General features: G+C 43.5%; 1 protein-coding gene across 1 annotated transcript in view; it reads right to left on the bottom strand.

Moving 5' to 3' along the window:
* The window catches only part of CNTNAP2 (contactin associated protein 2), a 259111-nt gene that overhangs the window by 103902 nt on the left and 132623 nt on the right, over positions 1-22586 (bottom strand). Inside the window, exon 8 of the mRNA XM_053898623.1 lies at positions 17996-18089. Within this exon, the coding sequence (XP_053754598.1) occupies positions 17996-18089 (94 nt within the window). The remainder of the gene's footprint in view (positions 1-17995; positions 18090-22586) is intronic.

The following is a 22586-nucleotide window of genomic DNA, read 5'->3' as shown; positions in this document are numbered from 1 at the left end:
GGACCCAATTACGGTAGGAAATGAACCAGTGCTTTAATGACTCCGCAGCGGGAACGTAGCGTACAGGTGCCATCTGCATGCGAGATAGGAAGTGATGGGCTTGTCTGCTGCTCACACCTGTGGAATGCATTATATAAAATGTGATCGCTATCATTCTTCACTGATAGGGTAAACAGTGAGCGAGAATTCTCACCCTTGCAAATTGGATTTAGTTTTTATAGCCCTGTCCTTGACAATGGGAATCAGAATACAGGGAACTTTGAAAATCATGCAAAATGTCTTGCAGATTTAGTATGTTTTTTTTTTTTTCTTGCAAGCATTGTAGAGAAATATCTTAGGGTTAGAATTTGCAGAGGCATAGAGCAGGCGATCAGCTTGATTTTCTGCGCATTCTCCCTCCTGTGTGATAGAGGGCTGGGTTCTGATTTCTAAATGTTATGCACAATGATTTTTGAAAAACAAGAAACATTTTGACCCCAGCTGACAATTATTTTTTGTTTATTCCTTTACTTTTTATTGCGAGCTTAAATTTCACGTCTTTCTCCTTGAATACTGAGTCTAGATATATAAAGATATTATAGTATTCAATTATATTGCCATTTTAAAAATCTAGGACGCTGTGAATACTGAAACATGTGTTTTTTATTAAGAAAAATCCATTATGTGTGCACCTAACACTGGAAACAGATTCTGATTCTACCATACACTACAAATTTTCATGAGTGCCACTTGGATTTTCATCATTCTGAAAGCAGTTATCTTAAAAAACAGTGTGGCTTGTCGTCAGCCGAGGAAGACATGCCTTTGACAAAACTAACGAATGCTCTGAAATGTTTATGTGGAGGCGGGTTCACCAGTTGGTGTTGTTGGTGACCATGTCTGTGCGCATGGTGGGGAGTGAGGGAGGGGATGTCTGCTCCCAGCCGCTGTCTCCTCAAACAGTATCTGTCTGTGGTGGGCCTCGTCCGGGGAAAAGAACAAGTCCATCCAGCAGACATCAAGAGATTCTGGCCTGTGGAGGTGCCATGTGGCAGACGGCAGAATGACTGGCTGGCTATTGGGTGCCAACTGTATTTGCTGATGGCAAATCTGTTCTCTTGACCAACTCTTGGGGTGTGTGTGTGTGTGTGTGTGTGTGTGTGTGTGTGTGTTTAATTCATCCTTTTGCTCCCGACAATGAATGGAAGTGAGGGACAGGTGACATGTATCAGTTTTCTCAGGGTAACTGAGAGTGTGTGTAAGGACCATAAATGGACTGGGGCGCCTGGGTGGCTCAGTTGGTTAAGCATCTGACATTCGCTCAGGTCATGATCTTATGGTTCGTGAGCTCGAGCTCAGCGTCGGGCTCTGGGTTGACAGCTCAGAGCCTGGAACCTGCTTCAGATTCTGTGTCTCCCACTCTTTCTGCCCCTTGTTCACTCATGCTCTCTCTCTTTCAAAAATAAATAAACATTAAAAAAAAAAAAAGAACCATAAATGGGCTTCCATTGACTGTACCCTAGTAGACAACTGCTCTAGATCTCTGTATTATTTTTACCCCGGGGGTAGGAATCTGTTTTCAAAACACTCATGAGCATGGTGCCTGTTACATGTCAAAGTGACATGTGGTCTTGTCACTGAGGTCACCTCTCTTGCGGGGAGCAGACTGGTTCTGCTCCTGAAGCACAAGCCTGGGGTAGCATCTACCCCATCTTCTGACTTCAGTCCCTTTTTCTCCCCGAAAAGGATCCTTGTCTCCCCTCCAAATCCCTCCATGACGGCTCCTTCAGGATAGCACTAGGGGCACAGAGACCTTGTAGCCACTTGGGGACAGCCGAGCTGATAGGGTCCTATGAGGGCACCCGGTATGGAAAATGGGGCATCTTTGGGAGATTGGGGCAATCACAGGGAAATAGATCTTTCACTCTCTGTTCATGTTGCTTCTCTTGTGTTTTCAAAATTTAATACACAAAGTGGGTTTTTTTCTTCTTCTTTTTTTTTGGTGGAAGAAAATATTTTTGTCAAAATAAAATGAACAGGAAGTTAAAAAACCAGTCCCTATGCTAACTTCAAGCATACAGTGGTTGTACAAGAAATATCTGCTCATTGCTCATGAATCGTGGCTTAGAGCCATTTTTCTAAACCTTGAAAGTGTTCGGTCTTAGCGGGAAAGTTTTGCAGATACCTCAAATGAACAGGTCTGCCGGACTCTTTTGGAAAGGGAGCGGGAGAAATGAATACAACAATTTTCAAAAATAGATAAGGACCATTAAGTAACATATAATGTGAAGAGACCCATAGAACATGCAAAGCTATGTTAATTATTAGTGTGAGTTCTCCTCTCTGATTTGATAATTTGACATTGTCTTAAAGAGGATATGTGCATATTTGTTAAAAATAAGTCACCTTGACAACCTAAGTGTCCATCAGTGAATGGATGGATAAGGAAGAAATGGTGTGTGTGAATATATATATAACGGAATATTACTCAGTCATAAAAAGGAATAAAATCTTGCCATTTCTGCCAACATGGATAAGTCTAGAGAGCATTATGCTAGGTGAAATACGTCAGACAGAGAAAGACAAATACCATACGAGTTCACTTACATGTGGAATCTAAGAAACAAAACAAATGAATAAACTAAAGAAAATAGAAACGGACACGTAGATACAGGAAAGCACTGGTAGTTGCCATTGGGGAGGGTGTTGGGGGATGGGTGAGATAGGGGAGGGAGATTAAAAGGTACAAATTTCCCGTTATAAAACAGATAAGGCACAGGGATGCAATGTGCCCCAGAGGGAATATAGTTACCACATAATAACTTGGTATGGTGACAGATGGCAGCTAGATTTATGGTGGTGATCATTTTGTAATCTATATAAATGTTGAATCACGATGTTGTACACCTGAAACTAATATAATATTGTAGGCCAATTACACTTCAATTAAAAAATCAACAAAACAGATTGCTTTGGGATTAAGATGATTCGAAACGTGAGTCACGAAAGGAGGGCCAACACAGCACCTAGCATGAAATGAAAACACTTCGCTGGTGGCATCCAGCTTGCCACTGATGTCAACTAGTCAAAGAGCTGTGAGGTTCATACAATTACAGGAAAAGCTGAACAATTGTTTTTGCTTTATTGACCTTCCACCTCTTTCCTCTAACGGCTGTTCAAACTTAGCTTGTTGATTCCATCTCCCCCCATCCCCGAACCGCCCCCCCCCCCGCCGCCCACCTGCTATCCCCAGCAAAATAAGGCTGCAATAGTGTCCAGAAAAAAAAAAAAAACAACTATCTAGCCATGAAAACACACAGAGGAATTTCAAACGCATATTGCTAAGTAAAAGAAGCCAGTCTAAAAAGGCTACCTCTTATATGACTCTAATTGCACGACATTCTGGAAAAGGCAAGACTATGGAGACCGTAAAAGAATCAGCGGCTGCCAGGGGTTGGGGGTGGGGAGGAAAGAAAAATGGAACATGAGGGATTTTAGAGGAAAGCGTCCTCAGTGGTACTGTAATCGTGGATATATGTCATTAGGCATGTGTCAAAATCTATAGAATATGCAACACGGAGAATGAACCCTAATAGAAACCATAGACTTTTAGTTAATAAGATCATACCAATATTTGCTCTTCATTTATAGCAAGTGTACTATGTTGTGGCCAGTACAGGATGCCAAAAATAAGTATGATGTGTGAATGATGTTAATAGATGTTAATAAAAGGAGGGGGAGCCTATGCACATGAGGGGACAGTGCATGTGGGGACAGTGAGGGGGTATATAGAACTCTCTGTACTTTCCCTCAGGTTTTCTGTAAGCCTAAAACTGCTCTAAGAAATAAAGTCAGTTAATTAACAACATTTAAAAAGGCTGTAAAATCAAACTCTGACGCTACATGATGGCAAGTCACTTGTAAGGCTAGGTCACTTCGTTTTCAATCAATGCTGTGACTCCATTTATACCTTATATTACCATTAACTTGATATTAATAAATTTTACTTAAATAACCTTAGTACTAAAAAACTAAAAGATTTTTACATGTCTTTAGGGTGTGATTCATATGACTAACAGTAAGAAAAGTCTACAAAAACTTAGTGTTCTACAAAATAATAGTGAGGCCCACAAAAATTAGTTTATGCATTGATTTGTGTTGCCACTGCATGTTGAAGGACTTGTCTTTGCTCCCTACTTCCTGCTGTATTTCCCACATAGCCAAGGAATTTGAATATAAATCTTTCTGTGGAGGGGAAGGAGAGAGGAGAGCAGAACGTTCTCAGAGACCGATATGATCCCCATTTTGAAATGCCAAAGAAATATACTCTGTCTACCTTCCTTTTCTCTTTTGTAAAATAAACACAGACAATACACAGACGATGAAGCACAGAAGACTTGCCCTGATTGGCTCTATGACTTGGCACTCGCCACTGTAACTTCTCCGAGACTCCCCTCATCTATCAAGTGGCGATTTAAGAAGGTACTTACTCGCCAGGTGAATTTACTAAGCTCTCAAATGGACACTGTTCCCTGTCTTATCTGCCTAGTTGCTGTCGAGGAGACTGGAGGCAGCCTGTTAAATAAAGTTGACTGCAATGATGAAGAAAAATGAAATAATGGTTCATTTCTGATTTATGACTTTGCTTCATCCTCTGAGTTCATGCTTCAAATGCTAATTCCTCATGGATGATAAAGATGGGATAATAGTTTGAGGATGAATTTGCCTCATAGAAGTGGTGTGAATTATGAATTAAAAATTACTGAAAATGTCTTTCTTTAAGAAGATTAGCTCCCTCAGATAAATAAGCATACGCTATTGCTTTTAACGGCTATATTTAAAAGCAGAAAAAAAAGTCTTATTAGACCACAGAATCTATCTGTCTTATTTCCAGAACATGGAGAAGACACACGCAAAATCTAACCATGCTTGTCCCCAGAAAATGTTAAGTCATATGAAATACCTGCTGTAAACAGTTAATGCTTTGGGGGGGGGCGGGTAGCCAAAGCAAACATGTGAACATCCGAAACAGAAAAACCAAGGAAACGCTTTTCTATGGCTTCTCTTTTCTTCCCTCAGCTGTTATAGAAAAGTCTGCACGGAGGCCAGCCTTTCCAAACGTGGTTATAAGACTGCTGGAGGGAATCTCCAAAGCACTGACTTGTTGGCTAACTCTGCTTCTGTCCACCTTTCATTGTGTGTTTCTATTTTGTCTTTCACACTAATCAAACGACGTGTGACCTGGTCTCATTTCAATGTGTTTACCTTCAAGGTCTCCAAGGTTGACACTGTACTTTGTTGGCAAGATTATGCAAAGGATCTTGGTAGCCCAGGCTCCTCTCCCCAAAACATGCCATATTCTCCTTCCCTGGGTCCCAAGATGCAGCGATGCTGAGCGGGAGCTAATCTCTGTGCCGCAGGAGGCACTGACAGATGTCACAGGGTGGGAGGGGAAGATCAAAGTCCACCTGGGTACCGCTAGCTGGACTTACTACCCTTCTTCACCAAGTAATACAACTCTGATCTCAACCTCTCTGTTATATGTGACAACAGTTATGTCCGGTGCTACCCAAGTACGATGTATCATATTTATGTGATAGGGAGTTAAAAATAATACAATAGATTCTCATTATTCACAGCTGTTATGCTCTATAGGGTCACTGTGAACTCAAATTAGTGAATACTGAACTTTGGCTCTTAGGAGAAATACAGGGTTAGGTTCCTATGAGCCTCTGGTCACATTTCATCAACCAATCAATACATGACCTTGTTGTACATGTGTTTTTGTTTCAAGATACCTTATTTAATATATATCATTGATGCATTAACCTGGAACTCATGGCCAAGAGTGCCATAACTTACGCCCGAATGAAGTCTATCTAGCACACGTATTTTGTCTGCAAAGCACCTCACGGCCTTCGGAGCGATAGATGGCATTTCAGAACCACATTTAGATGAGACTGTAAACAGTGAAACTGCCAATTAAAAAACCCCACAAAAATGCAACCCACCCCCCAATACCCCACATAACATGAAAGAGACCAGAGATATGACAACTGTTTACAGCACGAGAGCTGGAATAAGAAGGTGGTATTGCTTTATACCATCTACCTCAGCTGGGAATTTATGTGTCACTCTGCTCATGTTGGCAAAAGCCTACTTTTTGTGGGTTACAGATAAATTTTAACAAGTAGGTACATTCACAAATATGAAATCTATGAATAATGAGGACCGACTATATGTATACAAGAAATTAAATTTTCTGTGTCTTCTGGAATACTTCTGAATATTATAATAAGAGGAATTTTGGCTTTCAAAATGTTTGCTTATTTAGAAACAATTGCGTATACAAATGGATGCTTTGTGTCAAAGACAGGTAGGCTGAAGATTTGGGATAGAAATAGATTCTCTGCTTTTGACAGTCTGGTTTGAGCAAAGCTAAAAACGTCATGAATTTCTGTTCCTTCACTATTTTAATGATAAATGCCTTTTTTGGTTTGTTTTTGTTGATGCGAAGTAATTTAATCTTGGAAAACAAGATGGAGAGATGATGGTACCCCACGTATTTTCCATTGAAAGTTTCTCAAAGTTTTCAATGTTTATTTTATTCTTCATTTTTTTTAATGTTTATTTTTTTTGAGAGAGAGACAGAGTGCGAGCAGGGGAGGGGCAGAGAGAGAGGGAGACACAGAATCCAAAGCAGGCTCCAGGCTCCGAGCTGTCAGCACACGGCCCAACATGGGACTCAAACTCAACAACCATGAGATCACGACCTGAGCTGATGTCAGACGCTTAACTGACTGTGCCACCCAGGCACTCCTATTCTTTGTTTTGTTTTTAATAAGTGACTTGGCATTGAGGCCAGCCCTTACTTTATTTTTACAAATTGAAAAACCAAAGATCGGATGGAATAAGACTTTCTAAGATGTACTGGACGTACTGAGCACTTACTATGTACGTGCCAGGCTCCGTGATAGGCACTTTACATTCTCGATACCTTTTCGGATCTTCACAACAAAGCGCATGCCCTGGGTAGTACCAGACATGCAGAAAACCTGCTGAGACTCCTTTAGCAGGTGGGACAGACAGAACCCCAGGTGTCTGACCCCAGAGCCTGTGCTCTTAGCCTTCACCCTCCGTAATCTCTTCTTCCAGTCTGAACTTTACTAAAAGATTTGCTTTTGCAACTGTTTTACCTCTAGGCTGAGAGTGCGTCTTAAGGTCAAGTGGATGTAATTAGTAATGGTACTTGCTTAAGACGCATGTGGGCAACAAGCAGCGATGATGACGATGTTCACGGCGTGTTGTTTGAGAAAGGACAGTGAATTAGCCTGTTGAGTGACACTGGCCTCACCGCCTCACCTCTGCGGGTATCGTTGCCCTTAGCTGTGATATGACAGAGTTTAAAGACATTATTCCTTAGGAACTCCCATGATTCTACAAAAGTAATAGTAATGAAAAAAAAATTCCCAACACATTTCTAAGAATGACAGTTGAAGGCAATTAAAAAAGAATGAGAGACTAACGTTCAACTGTAAGTCACTGGGCAAATTTCTTCCATGTAGAACATTTCTTTCAGCCTGTAGGAAATCTTGGGCACTGAGACTACGCTAAATTTTCTTCAGGATGTGAAAAATTAGATATGATTGCTTCTCTTCAGTTTTAATATTACTTCTCGCCTATCACTTAAACAAGCTCTCTCATCAGTGTTTTACTTCTTCTTTAATCATTATAATAAAAGCCAAAGGCAACTGAGCAGAAATTTCAATTAACTATTTGCCATTTATTCATCCATCAATTCTGCCGCGTTCCACTCTTAGGACGTGGAGATAAATCACAGAGTGATAAGCTGCGCGTAGGGCCTCTCCCTGAAAGCAGTAGCTGGGAGGTGAATCTACCACATTTTCCTCTGTCTCCATTTCTAGAAATGCATTGTATTAATCATCCCCTTGAATAACAACTCTAGGAGAGCCACAAGATTCCAAGCTGTAAAAAAGTGCCTCATCCCCGTACATTTCCTAATGTCTATGGGCAATGGCAGGAGAACTGAGAGTGAACAAGGAGGTGACAGTGTAGTCATTTCATGTTTCTCTTGTGTGTCTACCACCCTCCTGCAGTGTCAAGGGCACTGGCTCCTGGTAGACGAACTACCAGCCCAGGAGTAAATGACTCCAGAGAAGAGTGTGGACTAGTTTGAATATTTTGCTCAGTTTCTCCCAAAGAAAATATTTTGCAAAATTAGAGCATAATGTCACAATCAGTTGTGTTGAGATGGATAGAATTCACTGATCGTATGTGTATCTGTGTGTGTGTGTGTGTGTGTGTGTTTGTAATTCTATACAATTTTATATCTGTGTAGGCTTGTGTATTCACCACCACAGTCAAGATAATGAATAATTTCAACAATTCCTAAGAACTCCTTGTGTTGCCTTTTTTTAAAGTTTATTTATTTTGAGAGAGAGCACGTGAGAGAGCAGGGGAGGGGTGGAGAGAGACGGAGAGAGAGAGAATCCCAAGCAGGCTCCCGTGCTCAGCGTGGAGCCTGATGCAGGACTTGACCTTAGGACCATGAGACATGACCTGAACTGAAATCAAGAGTCAGATGCTTAACCAACTGAGCCACCCAGGTGCACCACATTTTGCCTTTTTATACCACTTCAGATTCTCGTTGTCCTTCCCTCCTGCGCCTGTCACTAACCACCAGTAAACACTAATCTATCCTCCATTTCCCAAATTTTATCATTTCAAAACTGTCATGTAAACGGAATCACTAGGTATGAACCTTCTGGGATTGGCTACCCCCCCCCCCCCAGCATAATTCCCTAGAGATTCATCCAGGTTATTTTGGGCATAGTTTGTTCCTTTTAGTATTTATTCTATGTCCTCTTCCATGGTATGGAGATAACACTTGTGTCGTTTTTCACTGGAGCTATCTTTTCTCGTTTGCCTTTCTGAGTATTGACCCATGACCTCGTCAACACCCCACTGCCTGCAGAGGGAATGGGGTGTAGAGATGGGAGAAGGTGGGATTTGCTCCAGGAAGTGCTCAGTTTCTGACATGAGGTAGAGGACTACGCCTCAGTGGGACAGTCTTGAACGTGTCCGACACAGAGGTCTTAATTTTCTCCCCCAGTCCCCAAACTTGTCTCCCAGGGTTGCCCTCAGGAAATGGCACTGCCATTTACCCATCCATTCAGGCCCCAAACTTGAGGAATCTCTTTGACATCTCTTCCTTTCACCTGCTACATCTGGTCTATCACCAAATCCTATGGACTCTACCTTCGATACATTCCTGTTCAAAATACTTCTCCATCGCTACCACCACTATGGCTTTGGTGTAGGGACCACCTTCTCTCACGTGGGCTCTACCACTGGATTTTGACTGGCCTCCTGTTTCTATCTTGCCCTTCTCCTCCCCTGTACCCCAAGAGCTGCAGTTAATATGGCAAATGGCAGCCAGAATGAGACTTCTAATACCTAAATCAGACCGAAGTCTCCTTCTGCTTCACATCTCACTTAGCATAAGACTCTCCACGATGGTCTACAATCTTCACTGTCTGGCTGCTGGCTAACCCTCTAACTTCGGGTATCTCCTACCCCTCTGTCCCATCCTTACTGTGTTCCAGCCACACGGTCTCTCTTGCTGTTCCTTGAACAAGCCCAACACATCTCTACCTAACCTCCCGGTCTCTGCATGACCCTTCATGCTTCCTGGGATGCTTCTCCTCTGGGTACCAACACATAGCCCTCCCTAGCTTCATCAGGCCTCTGCTTGAATGCCATCTCCTCCTACAGGACTTCCCAGACAGCCTAACACTCTCCTAAACACCTTTATTTTTCTTGATAGCATTGATCACTAGCTAACATTTTATCAACTATTTTCTCATTCTTTGTCCCTGCCCTTTAGGATATATGCTTCATAAAGGCAAGGGCTTTTCCGTTTTATGTATTGTCCTATCCCTGTAACCTGGTGTATACAAGCACTCAATATACTTTTGGGTGAATAAATGATTTCTCCCAATTCCTTTACTCATACCTTTTAACCCATCAAGGGCTAAGCAGGTCACAGAGTTTTCCTGTGATAGAGAGACAGCACCCACCCTTCTAGCTAACACGGGGAAGACAGGAGGCTATTTCTTAGTTGTACAAAACTTGGTGAGAGGGAACATGGTAGATTGTGTCCCTAATTCTTCCCCCACGGTGTCTATGTGTCTGTCTTTGCTTTCCCTCTTAGTGAAGAAGTCTTTCTCTTCTCTTCAACTCTGGATTCGGCTCTATGACTTCCTTTGGATGATGGCACGTTAGTGAGTATGGCAAGACCAGAGGCTTGAAAAGTGCTCGCATGAGTGGGCTTACGCTCTCGTGCCTCTGCAGTTAGCGTGTGGTGAAGATGCCCATGCTAACTATACAACCCCAGGAGAAAGGTGAGAGATGTACCGCAGAGACATTCAGCCCTCAGCTGACCCTCAGTGAGAGAGCAAAAAATGATTATTATTTTAAGCCACTGAGTTTTGGAATTGCTTGTCATATGGCTTTTTTTTTAATTTTTTTTTTTTTTTTGGTCAATAGCTACATGAAACAGGGAGTAAAACCAAGGCAATTGTTTTTGTTGTTGTTTTAAAGCCCAAGAGGACTATGAGAGAAAGAAGAGATACAGAGGGAGAGAGAGAGGAGCCAAGCTTTGTCCCAGAGAGAAGTAGGTGTGCTTATAAAGGGTGAGGAAGGGGACTGAGGGCAGGGGTTCATGTCTTGCTTTCCCATTTGGGGCTCTAGGGAGTGGCTGCCATGTAGAGGGTCTTACACCAATGCCGGGCAACCCATCCTTGTTAAGAAGGAAAGAAGAGTGAGCAGGCAGCCTCTCAGTCTTGAGGGGAGTGGGCTTGAGATACAGCCAATGACTTGCCATCGGGGCTGCCTTGGGACTGTCGACATCTGTCATAGGGAGGATGAAGGATATGACAGAGACTAGGAGTCTGTCTCAAATGAGAGCTGGGGGGACAGAAGGGAGCAAAGGGGACAATGGCAGATGCTCCTTGGAGCACTGCAGGAGTCAGATAGGGACTGTATGTTCACCAACCACACATTTTACCACCAGGATGCTGTGCTAGAGGCCAGCAGATGGAAGGTCATGCAAACCCAAGGAAGGTCAACATGATCCCCTCCCTCCCTGTGATGATGTCAAACAAACACTTAAGCTACCACATCCTGCCGCCCATCCCCGTCTGTATTCTGTATACCTGGTCACCATCTTATGGAAAGAAGCAGGGATGGGGAAGGCCACTGGAGACACTGACCATTTCTACTCAAGAGGGACAGAGCACAACCAGAAGGGACTGTTGAAATGATCAAGGAGACTGAACCGTAAACTAGACTGGGCATTTGGTGGGTTTGCCCTTGCTATCCGGAAGGAAGGTCTGATGGTCAGAGACAAATAAAGACATCATGTTCCCTCTGCATATCCAAGTTGTTCTATGTGTTACAATGTGCAGTTCTGTTTAAGCCACAGCAGCCTTCAGTTTGATGTCCCTGCAGCCTTTTACTCACTCCCTGTTGGGCATTTCTCACTGGGAAGGTGATGTTGTCTTTCTAAAGTGTCAACCTAGTCAGCTTATTCTCCTGATTTAAAAAAAAAAATCCTTTCACAACACCTTTTGGTCCCAAGGTTAACACCTTGACATGACTTGTAAATAAACCCTGTAACATGCTTCCTCCTGTATCAGTTGAGATACTGAGGCAGGTTCTGCACCGCCTCCCATGGTTCCCCACTGGTTCTGAGCTACCACTGCCCACGATGATGAGTGACTTCATAATTGCTCCATTCCTTCCCCTCCACTGCTCTGCTAATATGCCCTTGGATCCTCTCCCAAATCAACCGTACCCAAACTCTCATCTCCTTGCCATTCCTCATCTCCTCATATCCTTGCTCCTACTCCCCCAAGAGTAGGTTCCTTCCCTGGAACATAGGCTGGGGCTCTGATCTCAAGTGCTCCTCTTGGGCAAACTCAAAACAAGACAGGTGATCGCACAATTTATCAATTCCCACTGGGTCACGTGTTGAGAGTGAATCTCGGCATTGCTAATAATTCATTCTCATCCCAGCAGGAGGAAATTGGGACTTTCCCGGGCAAAGGAGGACATTTGGATCCACTCGTAAAGTCTGCCTTAGTCTGTACCTGCTTACTGCTGCTGATTTTTTTTTTTTTATCACTTGACTCTTCATACTGTAGGTTCAACTACTCTGAATGAAGCCTGCTGTGGTTCCTCAAACTTCCCCCATAGCACACTGTGTTTCCAAAGATGCTCACAACCATACCTCCCATCCAACATGTTCTTTGCAGTGGGAATTTGTCACAAAGCCACCAAGAAGCAGAGTCTGCTTCTCCTTTCCTGGAATATGGGCTGGAGCCCAGATTTTGGCCGATAACTTGAGGTAAAAGGGATACAAGTAACTTCTGAGGTGGGGTCTTAGGGATCTCTAGCTTGCACCTTGACTTTTTGGGATGCCCATTCCTAGAGCCCAGCCGTCACGCAGGGAGGACGCCCATATGGCCATGATGTGGAGCCAGTGAAGGAGAACTGAGTCCCCCTGGCTGACAGCCTCTGCTAGATTCCTGGGCATCCATGTGAGTGAGGACACTTCGGATCATCTAGTCACGTTAACACCTCACCTGAGACCACATCCATTCAGGCCACAGAATCATTGTGTGCAATCATAAAGTATTGTTCAAGCCACAAAGTTTTGGGTAGGTTGTTGTAGAGCAACAGAGAATTGGAAAATCCTTCTTCTTTCTGCTGTCTACACCACCCAGCTCCTTTGCCCAGACAGTTCTGACTTTTCACTCAGGTCTCAGCTTCTGTGCCACTTCCTCTGGTACGCTTTCCCTCGTCTCCTGGGCTGGGTGAAGCACCCTTCCTACCTGTTCCTGAAGGATCCTGTACTTCCTTCTGTTCACCTTGCCATGTGTGGTTCAACTTCCTCTCTTCCAGACAGAGCTCAAGCCCTCTAAAGGCAGCAATTGTGCCTCTCTTGAACACCACTGGTGTATCAATGGCATATGAATGCCTGGAATATGGCAAGTGATCATTACATACTTGCCTAATTATGAATGAACAAAAATAGCTAACGTGTATCACACACATACTCTGTGGCAGGACCCTGCGCTATCTCTTAAACATGGATTATTTTGCCGACTCCTGTGAGGTATGGATGGTTACTATTCCGATTTCACACGTAGGGAAACAGAATGCACAAGATGTCAAGTAACGTTGTAGAGTCATATCGTTTGCAAGTCGTTAAGGAAGAATATAAACCCATGTGGTGACAGTGAAGTCAGTTCTTAGTTCTAACTCTTATATATCAATCAGGATAGGTGAGGTTATGCCACAGTAACAAGCAGCACCTTAGTTTCAGTAGCTTAAAAAAGCAAGAGATTTTTTTTTTTTTTTTTTTTTTTATTGTACTATAGGTTTGTCACGAGTTGACAGGGTTCTCTGTTCATTGTGGTCATGGAGGGACCCAGGTGACGGAACCACCACGGTCTTTAGGTTTTCCAGTCCCCACAACAAAGGGACAGAAGGACTCTGGAGGGTCTTGGACCAGTAATTAAATGGCCTAGCTCAGAAATTTGCACATGTATTTTGTACTCACAATTTTTGACCAGAAATATTCAGTGAGCAGTGTAATGCCTACCACAGTATACCACCTCCCCGGTGAGTGGAGATAGAAATATGTCATTTCCTGCTGTGCGAGGAGCCTTTACCAAAGTTCCAGAAAGTTTTGGAAAGCCCTAGAATAAGGATCTTTTATCAAAAGATCACAATATTCACATTTTAGAATATAATGGAAATCATATAGTGGCTACCAATAGGTATATCTTCTGTCAGAGTCGTTTTAAATAACAGCAGCTTGGAAAATATCATGATCTGGGAGCATTAAGACTTATAAACTATATTAAATTCAAATGGATAGATACTTAACTTTAATTTTACCACCCCAGACACTGCCACTGACAAATGATCAGTAAAGCAACAATTGCCCTGCATTAGTATTCAACTTTTCCCAAGCATAGTTTCTCAAATTTATGCAGACAAATTGCTGCCTTTTTTTTTACAAATTACATCTACTTTATTATGATTTTATATTATTGTGATTTACAACCCTGGCACAAAGAGTTAACTTGAAAAACAATATAAAAGAGGGCTCGTAATTACCTTTCTAAACATTAAAATTAAAATGAATACGCCATCCTAAAACAGGATATTACACTAACATTCGTGATGGGATGTGTAGTGTGCAGTGACATTCTTCTAATTCATATCTAGCCTGTGTCCACAGCAGTGACTGATACTGAGGAGCCCTGAATCGAATTACCCTTTTGGTTCTCACACGGAACAGGAGGAACACCTCCACTTTAATGTTGCATTTCCCATCTTTTTAAAAAAGAAAATCGCTCCCGTGATAAATCATACTGTTTCAAGGATTTTTAGGTTTTCTCCGATCTGGTCTCACTCAATCCAGGAAACGCAAGGTACAATCCAATTTCCAGTGAGCCTTCGCTGAGATACTCTCAGTAAAGGAGAGTCCACGGCCTCAAAATGGCGGCCACTCATTTTTTAAAATAGCGGTAATTATTAGGAAGTTCTTGCAGGGACCGAAGTCTTGCTTTCACTGGTCTTCTCTGGTCCTGGTGAGTCAGCCTCTAGGAGGCTTCACCTGTCCAGGTTGCAGTTGTCAAAGCCTGGAAATGGATTCTCTCATGTCTTTTAATCATATCTTAGTATCCCCAGGCCTTCTGATTTTTCTTTTTTTGGGGGGGGGGCGGAGGGTAGGCTTTTGTTCATCTAGTCTTTTCATCAGAAGATTAATATCTGTGCTAAAATGAGGTGCTTACGGATAGGCCATGACATCCCGCTGGGGTGTCACTGTACTTCTTGTTCTGGACACGATTCTCTTATTAACATAGCTCAGTACCATACTTATTTAAACATCAATCGCCCCAACGTATTGGCTCATATCAAACTCCCCATGAAATCAACCTATGTCTTTTTCATGAAACCAGAAGGTCTTCTGTCTTCTACTTAGTTTTTTTTTTTTCTTTTTTGGTTTAAGGCAGGAGGTAAGTTTGTCTTTATTATCTTTCATGTCATTATTTTATTCTGTCTTTCTAGGCCATCGAGATGCTTTTGAAGGTTTTTGTTTTATGTTTTTGTTTTTATCATCCAACTTATTAAATCATCCTCTCAGCTGTGTGTCATTTGCAAACTTAAACATTCTATTTGTATCTTTATTCACGGCATTGAAGAAACATTGGGGGAGAAAAAGTAAATAGAAGATGCTGCTTCAGGCTTCAACTTATATTTTTCTCCCCTGATTTAAAGATTTTTGAGATACGATTAAATCCGTTGCTGGAAATCACATCCGTAAATCTATGACATCACTCAGCTGGTAAATAATAAAAAATGGACATAATGAGAGCTGGTGAAATTTCTATCTTGTGGAACTTTGTTGCTGGTGCTTCCGACTTCCTTCTAGAAGGGTTCAGAAATGTAGGGCAGATGAGAGTCTGTCGCTGCTAGAAGTCAGTGCCCTGGGGACGAGTGGCAGCATCTCACCCTCCTGTCCTGTGCATGCTGCCATCTCCACCTGGGGATCAGGGACTTCCTTACAGGTGTTTATACGTTCTTCATGCAACATTGGCACACACACATTGTACGTGCACGGCACAATTTTCCTTTGGTCTACGGAAAACTCTAGGTGTAACACTCACTTGGCACAGATTTACAGCACAGTAAATTCTCTCTTTTTTTTGATTTTTATGTTTATTTATTTTTAAGAGCGAGAGAGACAGACTGCGAGCAGGGGAGGGGCAGAGAGAGAGGGAGACACAGAATCCGAAGCGGGTTCCAGGTCCTTAGCTGCCCTCAGCGTTGCCGGTGGAACTTGACTTTGTGACTTTTCCTAAAGCCATGAAATTCACTGTTACAGGTGTGAGTTCACAGTGGATGTCACTCCAAGAACATCCCCGTGTGGTATCTTTAGGACCATCGTAGTATCATGGTGTAGAGTCTGTGTTGAAGGAATGCTTATGGCCCCGAAGAAGCACTTAACGTGTTCAATTATTCTTGACTGAATGGCAGGAAGGCACGTGGCGAGACGTGGGCACTCACCAGTGTCTCGGGATGGACGCCTGACCAATGCCGAGGCTTTCCTCCACTGAACAGCCACTTCTTGTTGCCCACTGATGGCAACCCTTGACTTCCCGCTGCATCCCTGCTAGACAAGTTCTTTTGATCTGCTTAAGGCCACGGGCTCTCGTCAAGAGAGCCCTACCTCAAAAACCCTGCTTTACCGCAGACCAGGTAAAGCTGACCAGGTGGCTGGCCCTCTCCGCTTCCAGATGGGTTTAACAGTCATAGCTCTGGCTTCACTGGATGGTTGTGACATTTAACGTCACATTTACACACACGAGATGTTTAGCACAAAGCACACAGTGAATTTCAGCCCTCCCTCTGTTCCCACCCGGCGACTGAGCAAATGCCACCCATCCTGTCTTTTCCTGAGGACACGGCCTTTCCCTTGGGGGCCCCAAGCCCAGCTCTGCTTGTCTGCTGCGTTCCTGCTTCTGAGTCCAGGAGTATTTTTTGCTTTTGGCCGCATTCTGGCGTAAGATGTGGGACATGTCCCTCAACCACTCACCCTCTGCTGCCCAAACCTTCTTCCTTTTTTCATTTCTCGGTCAACCCGCACAGAGACTATGGCACAGGGGTTGGGGGTGAGGCCAATGTATCTGCCTGCCTGGGTTCAAGTTTTGGCTCTACCTTTTGCTAAGTAGGCGGTCTCGGGCAAGATATTTAACCTCTCTGTGCCTTGCTTTTCTCATCTGTGAAATGGAGACAATCTTGCATGCTCTTGAATAACAATCTTGATGATCTCACAGACTCACTGTGAAGGTTCAGTGAGTTCATCTACCTAAGGTGTTTAGGATGGATCTTGGTTTGTAGTAAGTCCTGTGTAAGTGTACATTATTATTATTTTTCTTATACGTCGGGTCACCTGTTCTCTTAATTATCTGCCCCGCCCTCATCTTTTAAAACGAGTGTTTTTTACAATTAATGACATTCTGATCCCTACTACTTTCTGGACACAAACTCACCTCCTCCTTGGCCTGTGCATTACCCACCATTTCCATTCTTGGTTCACAACATCCATTCTCATAGTAAAAAAAAAAAAAAAAAATATATATATATATATATATATATACACACATATATGTATGTGTATATACGTGTGTGTATATATGTATATATATATACATATATTATATATATTCTTTCATTGTACATCAATCACTTAATATGTAACCAATCACATCTGTCTTTTACTCTAGACAGTGCTGATCTATGGTAAGAAAAGGGCAAGAGTGACTCTCAGATTCACAATCACACATAGAAGGTGGGTATTCTGGCACAATTTTCCAATTCCCACTGGCCTTCTAATTTGCAAATAATCTCAGCTAGCTCTCTCAGAGGGAGAGGAAGACGGAACCACGTTGATGTGCTTAGACAAAGAAGAAATTAAATACTGTTAGTAGGTGCAGATCTTTAACAAACCCATGAGCAAATTTCACATGAAGAAGCAGGGAACAGGCACTGAGCCTCACTTGTGTTTCAGTTTGTGTCATGTCCCAAACGACGCTGGCTCCTTTGCCTTCACAGAGGACAACAGAGTCCACAATCACTGATCACAGCGTGTTTCAAAGGCAAAGTAGTGGCTTTAGAACGTATCACTTGAACAATTTACCCCCAAGACCATCTGATAAACCTTCTCTTCTGCATCACTGAGGAAAACAACACACCTTCTCTCGAACCAAACCGAGAAGAAAGATATCGGTGATGGAACCCAATGACAAGAAATTTACCCAGTCACTTAAAAAATCCAAAGTCACACCAGCTAATATAATTCTTATACCAAACATATTCTTACCGCACGTTTATACTGAAAGCACAGAATTCTTACCTATAACTTTTCCTAGAAAGAGCGACTTGGGAGAATTGAACAGGGTGTCAGATGAACTCGGCAGATGGTAACTCACAGAAGGATAATGATCGAGCTGCAGGAAGAAAACAAGAGACACTTTTAGAAGGAAATGGCTAACTTGCCCTGGAATCAAATCTTCCTGGGGGGGCGGGGGGAAGACATCACTCTTCGAACTCTGGTGTCCCGATATCTTACTTCAGAAGGTGCTGACTCTGAAATACCAGCCTGAGAAAACGGGAAGCCCATTTATTCCTTCTCTGGGGTTATTTGAAAATATCTGAGCTTGGGAAGTGAAGACTCCTCATGAATTTTTCTGCAGCTTACGCACATTTGCTGTGAAGAATTTGTGAACATTTTCGGCTGGATAAGATCCTTGCTCGTTTTATTTGCTGTATTTTTTTAAAGTTTATTTGTATTTATTTTGGGAGAGAAATAGCGAGCAAGCAGGGAGGAGCAGAGAGAAAGAGAGAGAGAGAGAGAGAGAGAGAGAGAGAGAGAGAGAGAGAGAGAATCCCAAGCAGGCTCTGCACTGTCAGCACAGAGCCCGGTGTGGGGCTCAAACTCATGAACCGTGAGATCATGACCTGAGCTGAAATCAAGAGCTGGACACTTGGGATGCCTAGGTGTCTCAATTGGTCAAGCATCTGACTTCAGCTCAGGTCACGATCTCACGGTTTGTGAGTTTGAGCCCTACATCAGGCTCTGCACTGGTGGTATACAGCCTGCTTGGGATTCTCTCTCTTGCTCCCTCTTAAAATAAATAAATAAACTTAAAAAGAAAAAAAGAGTTGGACACTTCACCGACTGAACCACCCAGGCAACCCCCTTGCTCATTTCAATAGAGTAAAATCTACTTGATCTAATCTCCAGTATTGACTTCTGAGATAGAAAATGCTACATCTATAACAATGAATTTTCTTTAAGATCTGCTTATTGTCCTGTTTTATTCACCTTTCCATACCATATAAGCTTTCAGACCAATGCTGATCTTTGGTATGTATACTCGAATATGAATATATATACATAAATATGTATATTCAATGTTGACATCCAAGTTGGGTAAAATATAGTTTTTTGGCTTATCAAATGAGGACGATACCCCCACAGGGCAGGGACATTACAGCTTGGAGGGGACAAAGACACATGTGCTCCAGCAAGGCTCGTTCTTTCCGAGGGGAGGGGAGTTGGCAGTGGAGGGAAGGGAAAAATGAAGCAGGTGGAAAGAGCTTACAGATCATGGCTGTCAGAGCAACGCCCGTTTCTGGTTACATTTCCTGGGAACCAAGTGCAAACGCTGATTTCCCAGTACGAGGACTTCTCCTGTCCTCTGTGTCCCAACATGGCTTTTCCTGCCTTAGCTGTCTTCTTACAATTGACACCGTCTAGTTCTGTTTCCCCCACCGGGAGCCTCCAGAGTTTTCTGCGCCTCTTTGTAGCCACCTGTGAAAAATCTCTTTTGCAGCCTTTCGCTTTTCTGAGATGGGTTTCGTACCCGCTAAGGTAAGCAGGCGTAGGGTGCAGACGAGAGGAAACACAGCGCCACCGTCCCTGAGCTGCTGGAACTGCACACGGGGGGCTTGCTGAAGGCAGCGTCCAGACTCCAGAAACGACCCACTCCCGGGCCCTTGGTCACCGATAAAACTGGGCTGAGGCTGCGGGAAGAGAGGCTGTCAGCAGCAACGGTGCTGGGAAGTGAGCTCATCTCATGTGCCGCGTGGAGGATGAGCCTCTTTGGGGAATGATCTACACCTGACTCCTGAGACTGCTTACTAGAGACGCAGGGCTTATTGAAAAGCCCGGGTGCAAAGACTCATCGCATCTCAGGAATCTGGGGAAGGCTGACCTGAAGAGCTGGTAGAGTATAGTAAGTTACTGTGCATGGGAACTGCAGGCACTGTAACAGAGCTTTAGAAAACACTGGCAAAGCAAACGCTGGCATGCTCAGCTCTAATTCTGAAAAGTTTTCTGTAATTTGAAGTGCATCGCTCACAAAACACTTATTCTGGCTAGAGAATCTTAAGATCCTTGAAATCTCGTCAAGTTGCTCTGCTGGCTGCTAAATATTAGCCAGCTGCTTTGGCGCCATCTGGCGGCAAATATAGGTAACTGCTGCGGTCCTTCCCTCCACTTCTGCGGTCAGAAAGTTTTTGTGGTCAAAAAAGATACTCGTGGAAAGCCAACATAAGCGGCCACCCTACATGCTTCACAGCGATGATCTTCCCCTAAATACTTCTTATATTTTTATCTGTCTTGCCAAAGAACTTAAAGATGGATACAAACAATATATGTTCATTATAGAGAAAATAATAGTATAGATTTGCAGGAAAAAAAACCCCACCTGGTGATAATGTTTTTATCAAGTCAGTTTGTTAATGTATATAGCTTTGATTTTTTCCCCAAAATTGGATGGAACCCAACTATGCATATTGCTTTGTATTTACTTTTCATTACTTAAAGATGTATTATGAAATTCCATGTCAATAAATCTACAACTAAATCACTTGTCAGGAATGACTGGTATTCCATTTTATGAATATACTGTGCATAATCTTAAAAACTATCAAATTTTGATGCTTAGACTTTTAGATTTCTTTTGTCTTTTGGCCCTGTACACTGCCAAGCACATAGTAGGTCCTCAATAAAAATGTGTTGATATATGTTAATCTAACTCTTAAAGTAGTAGACACAGGGGTGCCTGGGTGGCTCAGTCAGTTAGGTGTCCGACTTCGGCTCAGATAATGATCTCGTGGTCCATGAGTTCAAGCCCCGCGTCGGGCTCTGTGCTGACAGCTCAGAGCCTGGAGCCTGCTTTGGATTCTGTGTCTCCCTCTCTCTCTGCCCCGCCCCAGCTCACGCTCTGTCTCTCTCTGTGCCTCAGAAATGAATAAAGGTTAAAAATAAATAAAAAAAAAAAAGATAAAGTGCACACGGAGTGAAATCAGTCCTTAGGAGTGGCCTGACCCATCCCGTAGAATTACCTTCTTGAACCGTTTCTATGGCTCCAGACCAGACAGACGTGGCTTTTTAGCAGCCCTTTAATATCACTTGGATTGAGCTCATAGTAAAATAAAATTCCTGGCTTGTCTCCATAGGTTCCTTTCGACTTTACCCCCTTCCTATACGTATGCGGTTAAGAACCTGAACCCAAACCTAAATTTTAGGTCTATTTATATGCAGTGTTTTTTTCTCTTTTGTGTTGAAGCAAAAGGTTTCGAATCTTGATTCTGTCATCTGAAGTGACAGCGACCCTGCCCGGTTCTGATTTATCTACGAATGTCCCGAATACTCCTAAATCTTACTTCGTCAAGGAAGTGGAGTCTGTCTGAGCCGCGGGCCCAGAGTGATGCCTCCGTGACGGTGCAGCCTGGTGACAAGCCCTCCGGAGGTGACAGTAAGAGGCCCTGTGCCGTCCCCCCGTGGCCCACGTGTTCCAAAGGCCTTCTGTCTCCCACTGCACGCACCGCAGCCTGACAGGCACCTGCACTCCAGACCGTGGCCTGCTGCTTGGCAGGAAGCAGCTCCAGGCTGGCCAGACCAGGGCCTTTCTGCTCTCCGGAGGGCTGAATGATCTTCTCCGACGACGTCTGACACCCTCCACCGCCCCTCAGCTCTGCGGGATGGAGGCGGGAGCCTCTACGAAATGCTCCTGGCGTTCCCTTCGATCGTGCAGTTTCCCTTTACCATAGTCAACGCTTATATCAAAAACCCCACGTGTAACCCACTGTGTGGTTTCGGTCTCCTGACTGGGCCCAGACAGCTCCACCAGGAAAGGGGGAAGCAAGTATTGAGCCACGACTGTATGCAAGGCTCTCCAGGCTGTTCACATCTTATCAACTAGACATGGGATAGGCGTCCTGTTCTTCGGTGATACGGAAAGCATCCCAAGCAGAAAGAGAGTAAGCGGCAGAGTTAGCCTTCTAGCCGGAGACCGAACGGTGAGCAACAAGCGACCGTCTCCAGAATTAGCCCAGCCACGTCCGCTAGGGGAGGGGGAGGATCAACCGCATTTTAAATATTGACATTTGAGAGAGGAAATGCATTACATCAGATAAGGCAAGAAAAGGCTGGACCCGAAAAGCCCAAGGCCATGTCAAACGATATCACTTCACTCGGTATTGCCAGGTAGCTGGCTGCCTCTTTTCCCAGGAGCCCTGGTGCATTGGCCATGGTTAAGTGTAATAATTTCAAGGTAATTTCTTTGGGGTCCAAGTGAACTATTCTGCTGTACATTTAGCTGGTGGTCATTTTCCTGGCAGTTAAGAGGCAATAAGAGATTGTGTAATGGAGGCTCATTAAAATTAAGGACTGTGACTCCGTGTGCCCCGGGGTGACCTTAAGGAAGCACTAATTTGTTCAACATTTACCATTATACTGATTCGGGCTGGGGCTCCTGTCCTACGTGCTGAGCTGCGAGCTTTAATGTTCATTCAGGTATTATTTTACAATTTCGGTTCATTTGCATGTTTAAGCCATCACGTGAAGGAGTTTCATTGGCCTTGCTCGCGTCTTGGGGGTGAAGCAGAGGAGGCAGGGAAGGGACAGAGAAGAAAGACTGAAGCGGCATGGATAA

Source organism: Panthera pardus, unplaced genomic scaffold (assembly GCF_024362965.1).
Source record: "Panthera pardus isolate Hobbes unplaced genomic scaffold, ASM2436296v1 HiC_scaffold_9, whole genome shotgun sequence".
Taxonomy (NCBI): Eukaryota; Metazoa; Chordata; class Mammalia; order Carnivora; family Felidae; genus Panthera; species Panthera pardus.
Note: the sequence above shows the minus strand (reverse complement) of the source record. Positions and strands in the feature narration are given on the sequence as shown.